The 16,530-nt window shown below is 38.7% G+C and overlaps 2 protein-coding genes across 7 annotated transcripts in view; one reads left to right on the top strand and one right to left on the bottom strand.

Moving 5' to 3' along the window:
- STK24 (serine/threonine kinase 24) overlaps positions 1 to 8,324 on the top strand; it is a 54,890-nt gene extending 46,566 nt beyond the window's left edge. For both annotated transcript variants that reach the window (XM_039558806.1, XM_039558878.1), the window contains exons 9-11: positions 892 to 960; positions 1,907 to 2,043; positions 4,389 to 8,324. In XM_039558806.1, the coding sequence (XP_039414740.1) occupies positions 892 to 960; positions 1,907 to 2,043; positions 4,389 to 4,425 (243 nt within the window). In that variant the 3' untranslated portion in view covers positions 4,426 to 8,324. The remainder of the gene's footprint in view (positions 1 to 891; positions 961 to 1,906; positions 2,044 to 4,388) is intronic.
- Positions 8,325 to 10,752: 2,428 nt separating this feature from the next.
- FARP1 (FERM, ARH/RhoGEF and pleckstrin domain protein 1) overlaps positions 10,753 to 16,530 on the bottom strand; it is a 203,853-nt gene continuing 198,075 nt past the window's right edge. For 4 of the 5 annotated variants that reach the window (XM_039558522.1, XM_039558477.1, XM_039558592.1 and 1 more), the window contains 3 exons: positions 14,522 to 14,629; positions 13,420 to 13,571; positions 10,753 to 12,333 (listed from right to left, as the gene is read on the bottom strand). In XM_039558522.1, coding sequence (XP_039414456.1) covers positions 12,252 to 12,333; positions 13,420 to 13,571; positions 14,522 to 14,629 — 342 coding nt within the window. In that variant the 3' untranslated portion in view covers positions 10,753 to 12,251. Of the gene's footprint in view, positions 12,334 to 13,419; positions 13,572 to 14,521; positions 14,630 to 15,558; positions 15,696 to 16,530 lie in introns of all 5 variants that reach the window. The other variant, XM_039558699.1, reaches the window with a different exon arrangement.

Here is a 16,530-nt window from a genome sequence, read left to right as displayed (position 1 = left end):
CTTTATAATACAAGGAGATAATTCTTGCTTTAATAATTTAGTGGGGTGATTTTATTTTATGCCTTTAAAAGCATTTATATTGTGAAACTTCCAGAATTTTTGCTAAAAATGTATTTTCTGTGGTTGCCTTTCACGAAACTTTCTGAATAAGTCTTGAAGTTTGGGCATTCTGCTAATGTGTCCTTTTTTGTAGTTGACAAAATATGTACCAAAATGTTTATCTAGTTTGTGAAATACAACCACTGGAGGAAGACCAGGCCATACTGTATTTTTAAAATCTTCCTTCTGTATAGTAAACTAAAACCAGTACAGTGAAAATCTAGGCTGGAGTTCTGGAGAAGGCATTTTGGTCTTTTAAGGAAAAAGACTACAATGTAACAAAGAATAGGATGTGCCTGTGTCCAAAAAAAAAAAAAAAAAACCCAAGAAAAACAAACTTAACCCAGAATAAGGGATGTTTAGGAACTGGTCCATTGTATTTTCTGCAACCTGTGTGGCCAAAGCAGGTGGTTGCTGTGCTGGCTCTGAAAATTCTGCAGAAATATATTGTATCATGTGGGATGAACCTAGTAAATATCAGCATGTCTATGATTTAGTTCATGCTCAGTAGGATTGTAGGAGTTTGGGGGTTTTGGTTTGTGGATTTGGGTTTTTTTTCCCTTTCTAATTTTGAGCTTGCATGTATTTGAGGTGCTGCAATCTCAAATTTTAATTCAGCCTCTATTTTCCACACTGCTTTGGAATAGTATGTTGTAGAATATTTTACATATATGGAAACAAAGTTTTCATAAAGTGTAGCATGTTGGAACTACATTTTCTCTTTAATTAGAATACAGTGAGGATGCTTTTTTTCAGAAATAAAATTGGTTAGATTTTTTTTTTCCTTTAAAGGAAAAGGATATCCCAAAGAGGCCTCTATCCCAATGCCTGTCTACAGTTATATCCCCTTTATTTGCAGAGGTAAGTTATTTCTTTAAAACATAACAGCTCCAAGATTTATGTCTCTGAAAAAAATTGAAAAAGTTAGTGAATGACACCTGAGGTTGCTACTACCCATTTTGAACTTGCTGTGTTAAGTTTTAGCTGTGCCCTTTGCTTTCATGTGTGCCTGCTTTTGAAATCTGTATTTTGCTCCTAAATACTTCATATGCATGGTAGTAACATCAGCCATGCTGGTCTAAAGCAATGAACATGACAAGAAGAAGGTGTGTAAATGTTTGGATTGCAGCATTCTATTTTTAACACTATGTTATGTATTTATCTTATTACAAATTTCAAGCTCTTCACTGTTCCAAGATACAGTTGTGGACTAGATCATCAAGAATTTAATTTCTGAATTTCAGTGTTGAAAACTGTATTTTGTTCCCGTTCTGAGTTTTATATTTTTCTTACTTTTTCCCCAAATATTTTAAAACAACTTTGAAAAAGAATACGTGAAGGGTAAGAGAAGAATTTATGAAGATACAATTATTTTAAAAATTGATAAAGTTACTTCAGTGTATGTGTATAAGGTATAGGCGTCCAAGTATGTATACTAAAGTAAGCATAGGAAGCACATCTTGAAACAAACAGCTATGGGTAAATACTGCTCTTTTTTCCTTGGGATACTTTGTATTTTTGACTGTGAGCATGCTGAAAAGGATGTGTGAAGATTGGAGATGTGTGAAGATGAATGACATCCTGAGAAGTACTGCAACGACTAACTTCTGCTTGATAAAAGTTTTCAGCATGCGAGGGTGTATGATGAAGGTCAAATGCTGACATTGTGAACTCTGACAGTCACTTCCTGACAAGCTTCTGTGTTATATTGTGTATAGAAATATTTATTAGTATCTTATTAATATATTTGTGTATAGAAATATTTATTAGTATCTTATTAATATATTTCTTCCTGGTTTCGTTTCAGTTGAAAGAGAAGAGTGAAGTGTGTGGTGGTAACACAGATTCCATAGAAGAACTGAGGAAGGCAGTTTATTTAGCTGAAGAGGTTTGTCCAGGCATTGCAGATACCATGGTGTCACACCTTGTGCAGAGGCTTCAGAGGTAATGAAACTATTTCAGTATGGCTTACAGAAAGCTGCAAATCTGATTCTACAAATATTTGGCTTGTGTTAAATTGAAAGAATTAATTTCTGTTTCTAATGGAGAAGAAAAACGCTTGTGCCTGCAGTTTGTGCAATTGTGTTTGCTTACTGGAAAAAAACCTAATCATAGCAGCAATTGTAATTTCTAGCTTCAGGTTATAGCACATATGTATGTTCATCCTGTTGGTGTGCATATTGTGTGTCAAATGAGACTGGACAGACTTTTTCCTTTGCAGTTCACATGAGAGACACACTCTTTCTTGGTGTCTGGGTGTGTATTGCAGAGAGCACTCTGTGTCACTCATAGTTGCTTTTACCCACGTGGATGAATTGACTGTTCAGTTGGTCTGTGTTTCTTTCACTCACATAGTCAGTGGTTCCTTGTTCATTCATTAAAGACAGTCTGTATGGCCTTTTGGCGGAACCTCCAGAACCATTATTTGGTCTTAATTCAAAAGGCCAGATTTCGTATGAGATTTTTTAACTGCCTTGGTTAGGAATGTATTATTAACAAATACTCAATTTTCTGTTCTTTTAAATGCTGCACAAGAAAAGATGAGTGGTATAAATTTCAGAATTGCTGTTGGAAGAGGCATAAAATTGCAACCTTGAATCCAGGGGCCCACAGTTGTTGTGAATCTCACAGCAGCCAGATTGGATTGCTTGGTACTAGAAAAAACTCATGTCAATGATTATTCATGAACCACTACATGGAAAATTATCACCCTGAGCAGGTGTCTTCCTTATACTGTCTCTAACCACAGCTTGGTAAAGTTTAGGAATTCACAGCTTTGAAGTTGAAGCACAAGATTTCCAGGCCGACACTTTCTCCTTCAATAAAAACCAATGCCAAGAAACCTGCAAGCAATTGTGTTTTTTGCTTTATGGGCTGTTAAGAGTGAAGCCCAGTCAGCATCTCCAGTGCTGAAAGGTTACTTCTAATGCCAGATGTCCTGTCCTGTCTCATTTGATCCTGGCAGGCTTGAAAGAGTTTCTGGAGCTTCCATCTCAGTTTGTTTCCATTAGGGGTTCCAAAACTGAATCCAGTCTTTCATCAGCTAATATTTCAGTGTCATATTTTTATCAGTCTGGTACGGGATCTTCCTGGACTGGAAACCTCAAAGATTTGATGCTGCAGTTGAGGCTGAAAAATGACCATGTGGAGACAGTTGTCCAGCCATGGGCATTTTTGGGGAGGCTGGAGGTGATCTTACTTGTTCTGTCACAACAGCAACATTCATCATTTTTGTCCTACAAGAAAGATTGCAGAACCCTTTATATACCTATTTAGCATTGTTTTCCTTCTGTTCTGCTTCCTTGGACTGTTACTGTTTTTCTTGGTCATAATGTCTTAGAACAGTGGAGGCAGGCACTTCATTCTCTTTCAAGGAGAGAAAGAATTACTCAGAGAGAATATTTGTCAGTGGATCATATCTGGGTGAACTTTCTCTTCTTTTCAGGGATGATATGCCAGCTAGTATGGGATGATGACTCCAGAAAGGGAGCGAAAGAATGAATAGCAAGAACTCCCACTTAAAATGAGCTTGAATCATTCCATAGCTTAGTAAGGTTTCCCTTGTGGATAAAGCTATTTTTTGGAGCTAGTCAAATTCTGAAAAAATAGTTCCTTTTTGTTTGAGTGCTACAAGAAGTATTCTCTGTTATATCATTAGGTCATTCAATATCCTCTCAATTTGGTAGCTAATTACTGAAGATAATTGTTGTTGTTTTCAACAACAAGTTTCTAATGACATTTTCACTTTCCCTTATGATTGGTTAGACTGGATTTTGTAAGTTTGTCTGAATGAATGAATTGGGACCCTCAGAATAGCTGCCCTAATAATTGGGACTATCAGAATAGATAGTGAGTGAATCCTTCCTCCTCCAGTTTTGATCTTGGATGTTTGAAGTTTACCGGAAACTTAATGTGATTAAAATGTGTGCTTATTTCTTTGGATGATTTAAGAATCTGCTTAGATCAAGAAATACAGTTTTCCTGTTGAAAAGGTTTGATGTAAACTTACGAAGCAGGAAAGTTGGAGTCACTTCCATCATTATGTGCTACTCAGTAACACATGAGCACAGGTTGTTGCTGTTAGGACAGCAGTGGTACTCTAACGGGTGTATTTCAGGAGTTGTTCAGCTCCATGGCTCTTCCTTTAAAGTGTGGTGGCAGTGGTGAGTACCATTGTGCAAGGAAAAAGGCCGGAACTTCAACGGCATAAAATGGAGTAACTTCATTGCTGCTTGTTGTAGAATGCCTTTCTAAAAGTTGCCACAGTAACTATTTCTTTTCCTCTTCAGATATTCACTAGCTGGAGGAAGTTCTTCATCCTACTGACATACTCTTCCTGACTTTCCTAAGACAGCAGAGATCCCGTGGTGTCTGCATTGAAGGCGTGCAACCTAATGCTGTTCTGCCTCTGTCTCTGGAAAGTCCTGGGGAGGGAGGACATTCCTAAATGTGCAAGAGTGAAAATGAAGTCTCTTGGACGGAGGCAATCTTTTTCAGCTCCTTAAAGCTATAATTTTTTAAAATGATAATGCACATATTCCAGGGAGGTATCCTTTTGTAAAATCTGAAATGTATATTTAGGTTTGTGATAGAGAAATTGAAGATATTGAGAAACCTCAGGTATCTTGCTTTAAGAATTCCACTGGGAGATGGCGCATGGTTGTTGGAATTGTGTACAGATATGTATATAATGTCTTTTTTAACAGAAAGCCTTTCAATGTGCATAAGGAATCACTGTGTACAAAATGGTAAAGTGCTTTTGTAGATAACATTAGTGGGGTAAATATTTGACAGGCCATAACTGAGTATTGCCTTGCCTTTATTACATGTAAAGTTTGAATTATGTGATAAGTGAATCTTGGCTTGATTTTTGTATGTGAAGTATTTGCCATTGAAAGAGTTAATCCTGTATTATAGAACCTTCTATTTGTACCTCAGCACAGACACAATTTTATTCTTTTTCTCCAGCATTTCTTCCTTTTTATCTATATTCTGAGCGTGACTTTCTATTTATGGTACTACTTCTAGTTATTTTAAATTTCATACACCTGGTCTCTCAAAGCTTTAAATTTAAATTATTATTTTTCCTCGAGAATGAGTTCTTTCATATCTTCAGTTTCAAATTGTGCCAATGCAAATTCTGAAATTGTTCAGTTTTAGTAACAGATATTTGTGAAGCTTGTGAAATTCAGACAGAGTCTTTTTTTCACCTGAACATGTTTGAATGCTCACACAAATCTTTATTCCCTTCATTTATTCTGAAATATCTCCTTAAGATGTTGATTCTGAGACAGTGGCAAGTATTTATCATGCCTATTTTTATCATTAAAACAAATGTCTTTCAGCATAAAAGAAAAACTATTCATAGATTCAATATTTGGTCTTGCTGCCTTGATCTGTGCATCTCTTTCCCAAAATTGATAGATGTTGGACAGAGAGACTGCAAAACAGCCTGAGTGCTGTGTGCTGTGTGCTGGGTCCTGTTGCTTGCCTCCCCAGAGAAAAGTTACTTCTTGAAATTCTGAATTTTGAAATTTCCACTATTCCTGTGAGGGCTTCTAGATAACTGACTTCAGGTGTTATAGATCTTGGAAATAGTAACATTAGTTCATTAGTTGTATGCACAGTTGATTAGGTAGCTGCCATTTTTAGTTTTTTTTCTTTTTCCCCCACAGTATTACTTTGAGGTTTACCTTGGTTGGTTTCACCAAGACTATATTCAGGTACTTCTTATTCCAGTAGCTAAGAGAGCATATTTGCCTTCTTTTAATGAAGAAATTGATGACTTTATGCTTTGCATGACAGTGAGGTAACTTATATATTTACTTTGAAAAAAAATATATAGATAGGAGCTTTGGAACAGAAAGGATTAACATTTAAAAGTATAGGCATATCTGCCTGGCTTGGTTCAAGAAACCCAGGTACACTAACCATTGTGGAAGCTGGTGAGGTCTCCTTCCAGGAGTTCCTATCACCATGGTAGCCCTCAGTCTATGCATATTAATAGCCTTAATTTATTAATTTAAGAATTTAACAGTAAGAGGACACTGTCTTGCTAACAAAGCTAATATACTTCTGCCCAGGTTGAAACAACAGTTGAAAGAAATGTGGGTGTGTGTTCATCTTGTGGCCATGCTTGCGGGCACTACTCATTTGCCAGCCTTATGAGATAATAGGTTTCCTTTATGGCTAAGGAATTTAAAGTAAATTGAACAATGCTAAAGTTTGAGCAATGTTTTACAACTCCACTTTGATTAATATCTTTAATTATGTTGTTTAGTGTGCTCTTAAGTGTTACGGATAGGTTCACTCTTGAGGAAACAAATTTAGCACTGCTTTTGTGAAATGTACATCAGAATGTAGTGCAACGGGGAATTTACCTGTTGATGTCTCAATATGAGAACATTCAGCCTTCAGCTGATCTGTGTGCTGTGGCTGCACATGGAAATCAACAGGTGTGTTTGCATTGGAAATATAAATTGATCAGTGTAAGCTAGTCATCTGTTAATGTAAGGACTGGAAATTAATGTGAGCTTACTTGGAGATGCACAGAACTCTGAGACATAGTGGGGAGGTTGAATTTATGCTGCTGGCTTGAATGTCAAGAATTTCTCAATCAGCAACTTGAATTAAATTCTAAGCGACACTCTTTGAACACTCATTTGAAAAGTTATATATATGTGTTTTGAGTTGCATTTTAGTTGTGTTCTGGGACTGTATGTTGAGGAAATACTTCTCTGAGTAGATGGTGGCAGAATTCGCCTGATGAATGTGTCAGAGCTTAAGACGAGTAAGACTTATGGTGAGGGCAGGTAGCCAAAAGGCTTGGGCATTTAGAAGGAGACAAGACCTCATTTATGGTAGAGATGTGTATTTTTATATGTAATATACAGATTATTTAAATATAGACTATCTTAAACTGAGATTCACTGAAAAAAAAGTGTGCTGTATCTTGAATGTAGAAGTACAATCATTTGCTATTGAAAAGTATTGATGCTTTAAAAATCAGGTCTATATTGGTAACAGAAGAGGAGCTTCATTTGAAAGAAGCACCGCCTCAGTTTCTCAGAGAAAAAGATGTGTATTGATATTTTTGAGAGGTTTTTTCATGCTTAAAACATGTCTGTGTTACGATGTTGCACTGATGATTTTTCTGTGCAGGTAGTACTTCACTCAGTCTTGACTATACTAAATGACAAGCTATCCCTATTTATGCAAACATTTAAATTAGTAGAACTGCTTATTTGTCAGGGATTTCATGATTAGGCAGTAAATAAACTCACTGTTTAAAAACAATAAAATCAGTTATTTGAACTGAAGGCTTGCTTTTTTGTAACTCTCAGATGTGTAATCTATTTTTTTACCTTAATTTTCCCTGCAATTGCACTTTGTAGTTGCTGACCAGTTTACTGAAGGATGACGTGCTAGTGCACAGAATGCTTTTGGTGTAGTAACAAAGCAGTAGCTTCACTCCGCAGTGCCATGGTTCCTTTGCAGCTCCATCATTGTGTGTGAGCTTGTGGGAACAGAAGATGGAACTGATTTTTGCAGAATGTCCTCACTGGGGTGTTCTGCCCCACTGTGCAGGAGGGGCAGGTGGAGGGGGAAGCTGAGGCTGGGTGTGTTGGCACCTCACTGCAAAGCAGCTTGCTTGGTGTGAGTTCCCATCCTCTTGTACCGTCATCCCATCATCTGCCTCTTAATGTGCTCTTAATGTACTTGGGCAATGTCTTGTTTAGCTCTCACTACTTTATGTGACATTCTGTATTACTTTTGAAACAGCATGGTACCAGTTGTAGTTTTACAGTAACCTGACTTTGAAGGAAATGCATTTTTGCCTTCAAAAATGTCACAATTGGAAGATTATCCAGAGTGCTGATAAGCACAGGTATAATGCAAGGAGCAGGAGAATTGCAAATCGTTTTTGTAAGCTGCTGGGGAGGAGCTGAAGGTATAGCACAAATCTGCTTGCTCCTTTTAACTGTGTTTTGCAGATGTGCTGGTAACTGCACTGAGCATATGCCATAGACAAATTGTATACAATGGTTTCCTGCCACCTTTAACGCATGATTACAGAGGACCGTGAAAGTGTGCATCTTGTTTTCTGTAATGCTGCTGCCTGTTTATAACCGTGTATTTAAATTTTACTTTTGTCACTCTACACCAACATAATAAATCTTGTAAACTATGTGACCTAGAAATAAAGAAGGAAAAGTTTCATGAAATGTTGCCACCTGAGTGGTCAGTGAGGAGTGGTCAGTGACATGAGATGAGATTCAGAGCCCCTCCCCTGGAGGGGATGCTCTTGTGGGCTCCTAGAGCAGTTATTGCACTCGTGTCAGTAATGATATACAGAAAGTTTATAGATCAGTGTTTGGTTTTTAATGGTAGTCATCTCAGAATCTGTAGCACTTGCAGATGGCAGTGATTTAAAACCCACCTTGTAGTCTCCATCCTGCCAGCCCAGTGAAACTGATGAAATGCTCACAACAACTGACATTTGCTCACCCCCCAAGGATTGCACCTTTAACTGGTGACAAACTGTGACAGCTGCATGCCTGTAGTTGTATTTCATAACTATTTTCTGCTGCTAAAAACCATATGTGTGGCACATTGCCCATTATTTTGTCCCCTACCAGCTTTCCTGTGCCCCCAGGGCAGAGGGAGTGTCCATGTGGTGTAGCAACTGGAGTGCATCTGCCTGCACGTACATAACTGTGCTTCTGAGGGCAAAGACCATGTAATTGGTCCTGTATAGAAAGAAAGAATGGGCAAAATTGGGCTTTTCAGGTCTTTCTTGATCCTCTGTTTTGTTCTTGGCTGATGGAATGGTGGGCTGTTAAACCTGATTTTGTCTCTCTTTTATCAAGATTTCTGAAATCACAGCAGGTTTTCCCCTACCTGCTGACTTGTCTTTCAGTCTGTCATTTTTGTCTGGTTTCAGCTAAATTTACAAAGGCATTAAGGTGTCAGTGTTGTTTAAATAAAATGTTCTGAAAAGAGGTAGGTTTGAGGTATATTATCAAACACAACAGAGGTTAAAGTAGACAGCAGATAAATGGTGGCGATGCTTAATCTTGTTGAAAAAACCACAGGAGTCCAGGTGTTTCTGATCCCTTTGCCTGTGGTGCAACCTTCCTATGGCAGTAAAGTCCCTGTTTTGTTTTTATTTCTTCCTTATTGGAAACTGGCAACTATTTCATGGTGAGTCATAACAACACCAGCAGTACATCTCCTGGAGTGCCCAGTTTGAGGTTTTCCTGCAGCTGAGACAGGAATGTTTAGTGATGGCTCCTGACCTGGCACAGAGTGACCCTGCCTCTCTGCAGGCTGTTCTTGTCTGAACAAGCAGCAATATGATGTGAATCAGGGTTAAAAACAAGTGGTGCTATATTACAGTGCTCTAGTACATTGAGTTTTATTCACACGCGGACTCTGCCTGGTTCCAAGATACAACCAAGACAGTAGACTTTACTCTCTTACCATCACTTCATTTTTGGGTTAATCCTGGGAATAGACAACTAGAAAAATGCTGACAGTGGACAGCAGTTCATGTGGTTCCATTTTAAAAAAGGATTTAAAAAATCGCACTAGTAGAGAAGAAAAAGAATCTTACTTTAAACCTTTCTTTTCTATAGAAAAATATAATACAAAAAGGTAAAAATGGTGATTAGGTAGGTACTCTGAAAGTTGCATCCACAGCCTAGCTTGGTCTCTGCTGTTAAGGATAAATATCACTGTATCTTGGTCTTTGCCTTATTTTCCAAAATTTCCTTGTATGAAAATGCAGCTTGCTGAGAAAAGGTGTTACTTGATTTCTTTTGATGGTTCAGAGTAAACTACTAAAGCAGATAACAGTTAATGAAGATTGTATCCAACAAGCCCCAGGGTTCTAAATTAAAATTCAATTGTGGCTGAATTAGGGGCATGGCCCTCAATATAATTTCCATTTTAAAAAATCTTTTCACGGTTAGAGATAACAATTCTAAAGGGAAGAGGCAGGGCCCTAAGGTGTTACAGGTACTGTTTGACCACTCAGTAATAATAATTTTTGGTGGGATCAGGTCTGCAGCCTTTTACTTCATAGCAACATCAAGTGCTGTTGCTTTTTCAGCATTGTTGTTCCAGACCAGTAAGGCTGCAGCTGAGTTGTTGTTCATTTATGCTGTGTTATTTCGTCTTCTCCTCACTACACAGATCATTGGTCACAGTCCAGGTCAGTCCTGAAGCACTGGAATTCTGTTAATACAGAGGTGGGTCACAGGCTTGGAATGGACAAGGCAGTGGGCGCTGCAGCTGGGAAAATGGGCTTCAGATTTTCCTACCTAGTTTCCAAGTTTGTCCTTAGCACATCCTAGGCAGAGGCAATGCTCTAGGGTAGGTGTGATTATTGCGTTGGTATGGAGAGCCAGGGGCAATAGCTGAGGAAAAGAGCAACTGCAGAATGCTACCTGTCCAGGGGGCTGAAAGTTTCCATGCAGCTGAAGGAAATGCTCTGAAAAGAGTTTCCCTTTGTCAAGGTGTGCTTGGATTTGGCCATGGGGACTGCTGCATGTCCTAAGGGGTTAGGAACCCATCCTCATCTTGGATGGAGGTATGTTTGAGGTTGGGGGTAATAGAAAGAAGTCTTTACTGTCTCAAAACAGGCATATGTACAATGGTATTGTGAGGTATTTTATTCCCTTTTGTTGTGAGCAAAGCTGTAAGAAGCCATTTTACACATTGCACACAGATAAGCCATTAACAAAGCGAGGAGCTGGATGAAGAAAAAGCAGGGATAGAACTTCCCAGCTTCGTTTCCCAGACTGACCTTCAGGCCCCCTCTGCTTAGCACTGTGCTTCCTCCAAGGCATGTAATGGTGATGGTGACTTCTGCTAATGGAAGTTTTACATCACCCTGGTAACAGTGTTTCTTAAAACTTGAGCAAAGGCATCTAAGCCTTGTAGATACAGTGCTGCCAACCTTCTCAGTGCACCACCAGCTTATCCAAAATGGAGTGCCAGCTGCTGTTAAAGCCAGACATACAAAATAGGTAATTCGGCTGCAGGTTGTGTAAGTCGCTCTCTCTGCCTGAGCCCCGGGAGAGAGAGGAAGAGACTGAAATTCCAACAATAAACTGGAAGTCAATTTGGGATGTGTAGCAAGCAGGATGAAAACTTGGGGCTTCAGTAGTACCCCCAGTACTAAAGCTTAGAGCAATTTAGTTACCAAAACATTACAAATGAATCACAAATAGCTGCGGTTCTTGTAGCATACAGGTTTTCTTTCAAGTTCGTAAAACAAACAGCAGAATGTCACCACAGCCTTTAATTTCTTCTTGTACATACCATTCACAGTACATTAACAGCCCAAATAATATTGCACTGGATTATTTTAAAGATTTTTTGTCTTCCAAGTAGTACTCACTTTTCAAAGCCAACAGATGAACAATTTGGTCAACTTGCACCAAGAAAATGGTTAGGTAAGAACCCTATACTTTATTTATACCACATGGATTTGTAACCCCAAAGGGAAATGAGAATGAGCTGTAAACTGTTTCCTTGTTAAACATAGAAAATTAGTAAATTGTTGCTGATTAAATGTAGAAAGACTGAGAAAAAAAGCATGAAATCTGAAAGTTATCTCATTCCTGTTAGACTGCTTGCTGTATATATAATTATATTCTATATTGTGAAAATCCATCTACATTTAAAAGCCCAGCAGTCTACAGATTAACATGGTAAAAAAAAATAATATACTTTTATGAAAAGAGAAGAAAATAGTGTTTGCCTCAGAGGAGAAAGTTTTCAGATTTCAGTCATCTGGGAGTTTTTTTAGGTGCAATCTTTGAGGCAACAAACTGTCTTTTGGCATTTGGCACTCTAATAAGGACAATATTTTAATACTGGCACAAGCTAAAAACAGCACAGAATGACAAAATACAAGACATGAAACAAACCGCAGCCACTGGGATGATGGTAAGCTAGTTTGTATATACGGAGAACTTAAACAGTTTTGCTGAGGAATTGTGAAAGATTCTGCAAAACCATACTTATTCTCTTCTTTTACCAAAGTGTAAGTTTTCTTAAACTTGGAGGGAGAAAAAGAGTTTCAAATGTCCTCTAGAAAATCAGCAGCTGCTGGACAATCAACACAAGGGCTTGTTTAGCTGTCAATAGGCGTGAGGCTCTTTGTGACTCAGAGCTCGAGGGCGTGAGGCAGAGCTGGTGGCACTTCGGATCACTTCCATCCATCTGTGAGGAGGCACGAGGAGAGGCACAAACAAAAGAAAGGTCAGTTCCCAGGGGAGGATTTCTTGACAGATACGGTCTGTGCTATTGGTTGTACAGTTTGATTTTCAGTGCCTGTGGGAGCATCTTCCTACTTCACCCCTAAGTCTATCTGAAGTCAAGGGGATCCACACAATTGCCATGACTGTAAGGAGGTTTAGAGAGAACAGACAGCAGGTATGGGACCCAAAACTCATGAAGTTAGTAGTAGTTTTACTTGCTCTGCAGACACCAAATATCTTTTTTCTGAGTTGTCCAAGCAATGAGCAATTGAGATCAACCATTCTTAATTTAAGAGCAAAAAAATGTACTTTAGCTGCAATTTCTACTTCTTTTTCCTAGAACTGATAAAGGCATTGTGTGGTTTTATTTTATCACCACTTTCCCACAATCTGCCTCGTTTATAGTTTTAGACTGACATGGCTAAAAGTTAAGAATAGCTTTCTTTGACGAAGATGTCATGATTTTTGACATGCTCATGCCTCATATAAAAGGACTAAATTAGTTCATGTATGAACAATCACAAACCACAAATTAGGAGGAGTAGTGCCTTTTCCCCAGCTCTCCATGTATCTGATGTTCAGTGGGAAGTGTAAAAATTACATGGTGAAGTGGCATAAATATGTAGTAGGAACAGCTGCTTCTATAAAAACTGGTATTTTATTGCAGGTGTGGATTTTCCATGAAGTTGTACTAGAGGAAGCAAAGCTATTCTGAAGAGCTACTGAGATGTCCTGTGATCTGTTCACATGCTTCCTGAAGTCTGAGATATGGAGCTCCCCATACAGCCAGCCTGATCAATTTTGATTGGATAATTCCAGGTTTTGCAGTAATTACTATTACTGCTTCCATATCATCAAAACCAATCATTTGATTTTAGCGGTATCAGGTTTAAAATTTCTTTTATAATTTTTTAAGGTTCTTTCTCCAGTTGTGCTGAACCATGTGCGTGTATTACTGAACCAATTTATTAAACTTTGCATCTACTCACCTTTGGAAGAATGCTCCTGGAATTTAACAAAAAATTTCTCTAAAAGAAAACAAACTTACCTTTCAAAGGTGTATTCACTTTCAGCCCTGAAGTAGTACACATGGGATTTGAAATGCAGCTTGAACACATAATCTTTGTGAATGTTTTCAGATTCAGAAGGAAGGGTAAGTGAATAGCCCAATAAAGGAAGGCTGGCTAAAGGATGATTGTCCTGAAAAGATATGATGGAAAGTGCTGTGAGATCAAATGCCCTTAAGTAAAGAGAGCACGTAAGTAAATGGAAGGCAGCTACACACTCATTTAAAGGTCATTGCATTTCTACATGTGCAGAAAAATAACAGATTTATACAATTGCAATAAAATTAATTGTCTGGTACTTTCAGTTGGTCATCATTATAGACCCTTCGCATAAGGATCTGCTGCAGGCTGATCCTATCAGTACTCCCTTGAAGGAAAGCTGGCTGATATCTTGGAGTTTCACTACTTTCAAACTGATGAACATAAGGCTCCATCATTTGCCACTGGCAGGGCACCACACAGGTTCATCCTTGCCTTGCAAACACCTACTCCTTTAGAGGTGTGCTGGCCACCTGGCAGGTTCACTGCTAAAGTCCTTTTACTGTATGGCAAATGATTTCTTCATCCCTCTTACGTGTAGAATATCCTCCAATTCCTCCTTTAATCATTAAGGATTTCTATAACATGAAAGCACAATGTAGCAACTCAAGTTACTTTGTGCTTATGCCCTGCTCAAACAGATGCAAAAGTCCAGCAGATTCTAGACAGAAATCCCAGATGTTTGCTCAGGTGGACTAAATCAGTGACTGCTGTTCTCTTTTGTTTGGCTTAAGTGTCAGCAATGGTAAACAAAATTTTTAAGTCATTTTTAAGTTTTTAATTGTAATGATCTTAGAATTTGTGCAAGAGAAAAGCCTGGTTTAAACTTGCACCGCAGCTTCTGAGCAGTGGTGAGCTCTGCTGTGCTTTCAAGAATGATCTGTACTGTGACTGTTGAAAGCTTCAGGAAAGAACTGACCCAAGAGCAGAGTGTGCCCTGCTCTGTGTGCCAGTGGCAGTGAAGGCTGTGTGTGGAGCTGTCCCTCTTCGGAAAAGAACCTCATACTGTCTTCTCCAGCCACTCACACTTGCCCAGTTGGTTACCTGGTGCGATTTATAGAAGAACATGCAGAAGTTGGTGAACACCACCCATAGCTTCTGCCACCCATTGCTGTTTTTGAATTTTCTTAGGAGATTTCCAGACAGCTGGTTCTGAAACAGATCAAAAGCAGCCAAGTAAAACAGTGAAAAGTACCTGAAGCTTAATTATTGTAAGAAAAATAATTTGCTTTTATCTGGTTTTATGTGACCTGGTTGTACATGAAAATGCTTCAATTGAATGGACGTACTTTTCTTCTGCATTTTTCTACTGCTGAGTAGTACTTTATGTAATGTATTTTTTTGTTTGCAGCTGGGTATTTCTGAAAACTCAATGCTACTACACTAATCATTTTATCCATGGAGATGGCTTTCAGCAATATATTACTACATTTCAGTCTTGTTAATCCTACTCTGTTCTTTTAGATGATACGTGAATAGAATGGAAACAGAAAGTCTGACATGAATTTGTGATGTAAAGGAAAATTATGACATACTTTAGAATTGCACATAGAGACTGTGGTCTCTGTAACCAGAGAGCTCACATGGTACTTTTCAAAGATTTCAAAAACAAGGACTGTTAACCTTATTTTTAGCTGGATTTTGGATAGTTTAACAAAAAGGAGGAGAAAGCCATAACCAAGTACATGTATTTAATGGCTGGTTGAAGAAACTGCTCTTCACATAGTGAAGATGGAAAGCAGACCATCATTGTTCCTTGCAAATGAACAGGAGTTCTCAGTGAATTATTAATGACTTCCCATTCCTTGTTGACTGTGAGGGCTCCTGCCTCGATCACAACAGCTGTTTACATCATTCTCTTTATCTAATACAGAAGCTAATAACTTAATCTGTAAAGCTTAATAGTCAAAATCTGGGGGTCCTGGTGTAGCTACTACAAATGAAGGAGTCTTAAAAAAGTTCTGTTTTCACCAGCCTTGGATATGCATTAAAGCCTTTCCTTTAAATCATCCTATTCTCTGATTTCTGGCCTACTGCCTCCTTGCTCTAAGTCACAGGTGTACTCCTTAATTTTCTGTTACCTCATTACTCTGGAGGATATCATAAAAGGACAGGCTTTGCATTCGGTACCAGCAGACATATGAAATGGAAACAGGCCGCTGATCACTGATCAGTCCAGCAGGTAGGGAGGAACAGTCACTGACAGAGAGAGGATCTTCTACCACGAGAGAGACAGAAAGGAGGGAGAGACACAAAGAAAATAAACGACAATGCTGAAGTGAGAGTCACCGACAGAATGACGTGAGCATGAGTGGGACCTGCCACGCATGGAGCAGCAGTGGAGCTGAAGATGTTTTCACAGAACAACGCATGGCTCCAGGGTGTGCTTGGTCTTCGCTGCTTTGTGTTCATTTGAGGCACAGGGAAGGAACAAAAATGAGCAACAATGAGCACTGATCTCAGACTTAGTTAGATTTGCCTAACTGAATGTTTTAATCATTAGAATGAGTCACTGGTGTAAGTTTTATGTCTATTTGTAATAAGCCCTCTGCTTTAGGGAAAAATACGAGACCTTGTCCTGTGCTGAACTATTCCTCCCTTGCAGGATATAGGGTATAAAGGGCATAAAGAGCAGAAAATCCCACCTACGTGGAATTGAAATGAGGCTCTACAGTCAGCATTTTTTAGTACAGAATAATCTTGTCATATTTCAGCAACAAACTCACCTCCTGTTTAAAACAGAGGCAGTTACACAACCTGTGAATATGTTTTTCCTTGCATCACTATGTTCTGCATCAGTGCATCTTCTCTAGAGCAATGGTGGCCTGATGTCTGAGGGCTGCCACTTGAGTGCAAATCCACTCAGCTTTAAGATTCCTTTTTCCATTTTCATAGAGCATAAATTTCCATTTGATGAGGGCTGTGATAAAGTACGCAGAGCTCCTTGGACTCTCTTGGGTGAAGGAAGAACACCACAGCAGGCTTACCACCTCATTGTAAAACCTACACTGAGCTAGGTAGTTTCAATCTTTGAAAAGACAATGTCTGCACCT

Source organism: Corvus cornix, chromosome 1 (genome assembly GCF_000738735.6).
Source record: "Corvus cornix cornix isolate S_Up_H32 chromosome 1, ASM73873v5, whole genome shotgun sequence".
NCBI classification, from domain to species: domain Eukaryota; kingdom Metazoa; phylum Chordata; class Aves; order Passeriformes; family Corvidae; genus Corvus; species Corvus cornix.
The sequence above is the reverse complement of the archived record's forward strand: the minus strand, read 5'-3'. Positions and strand labels throughout refer to the sequence as shown.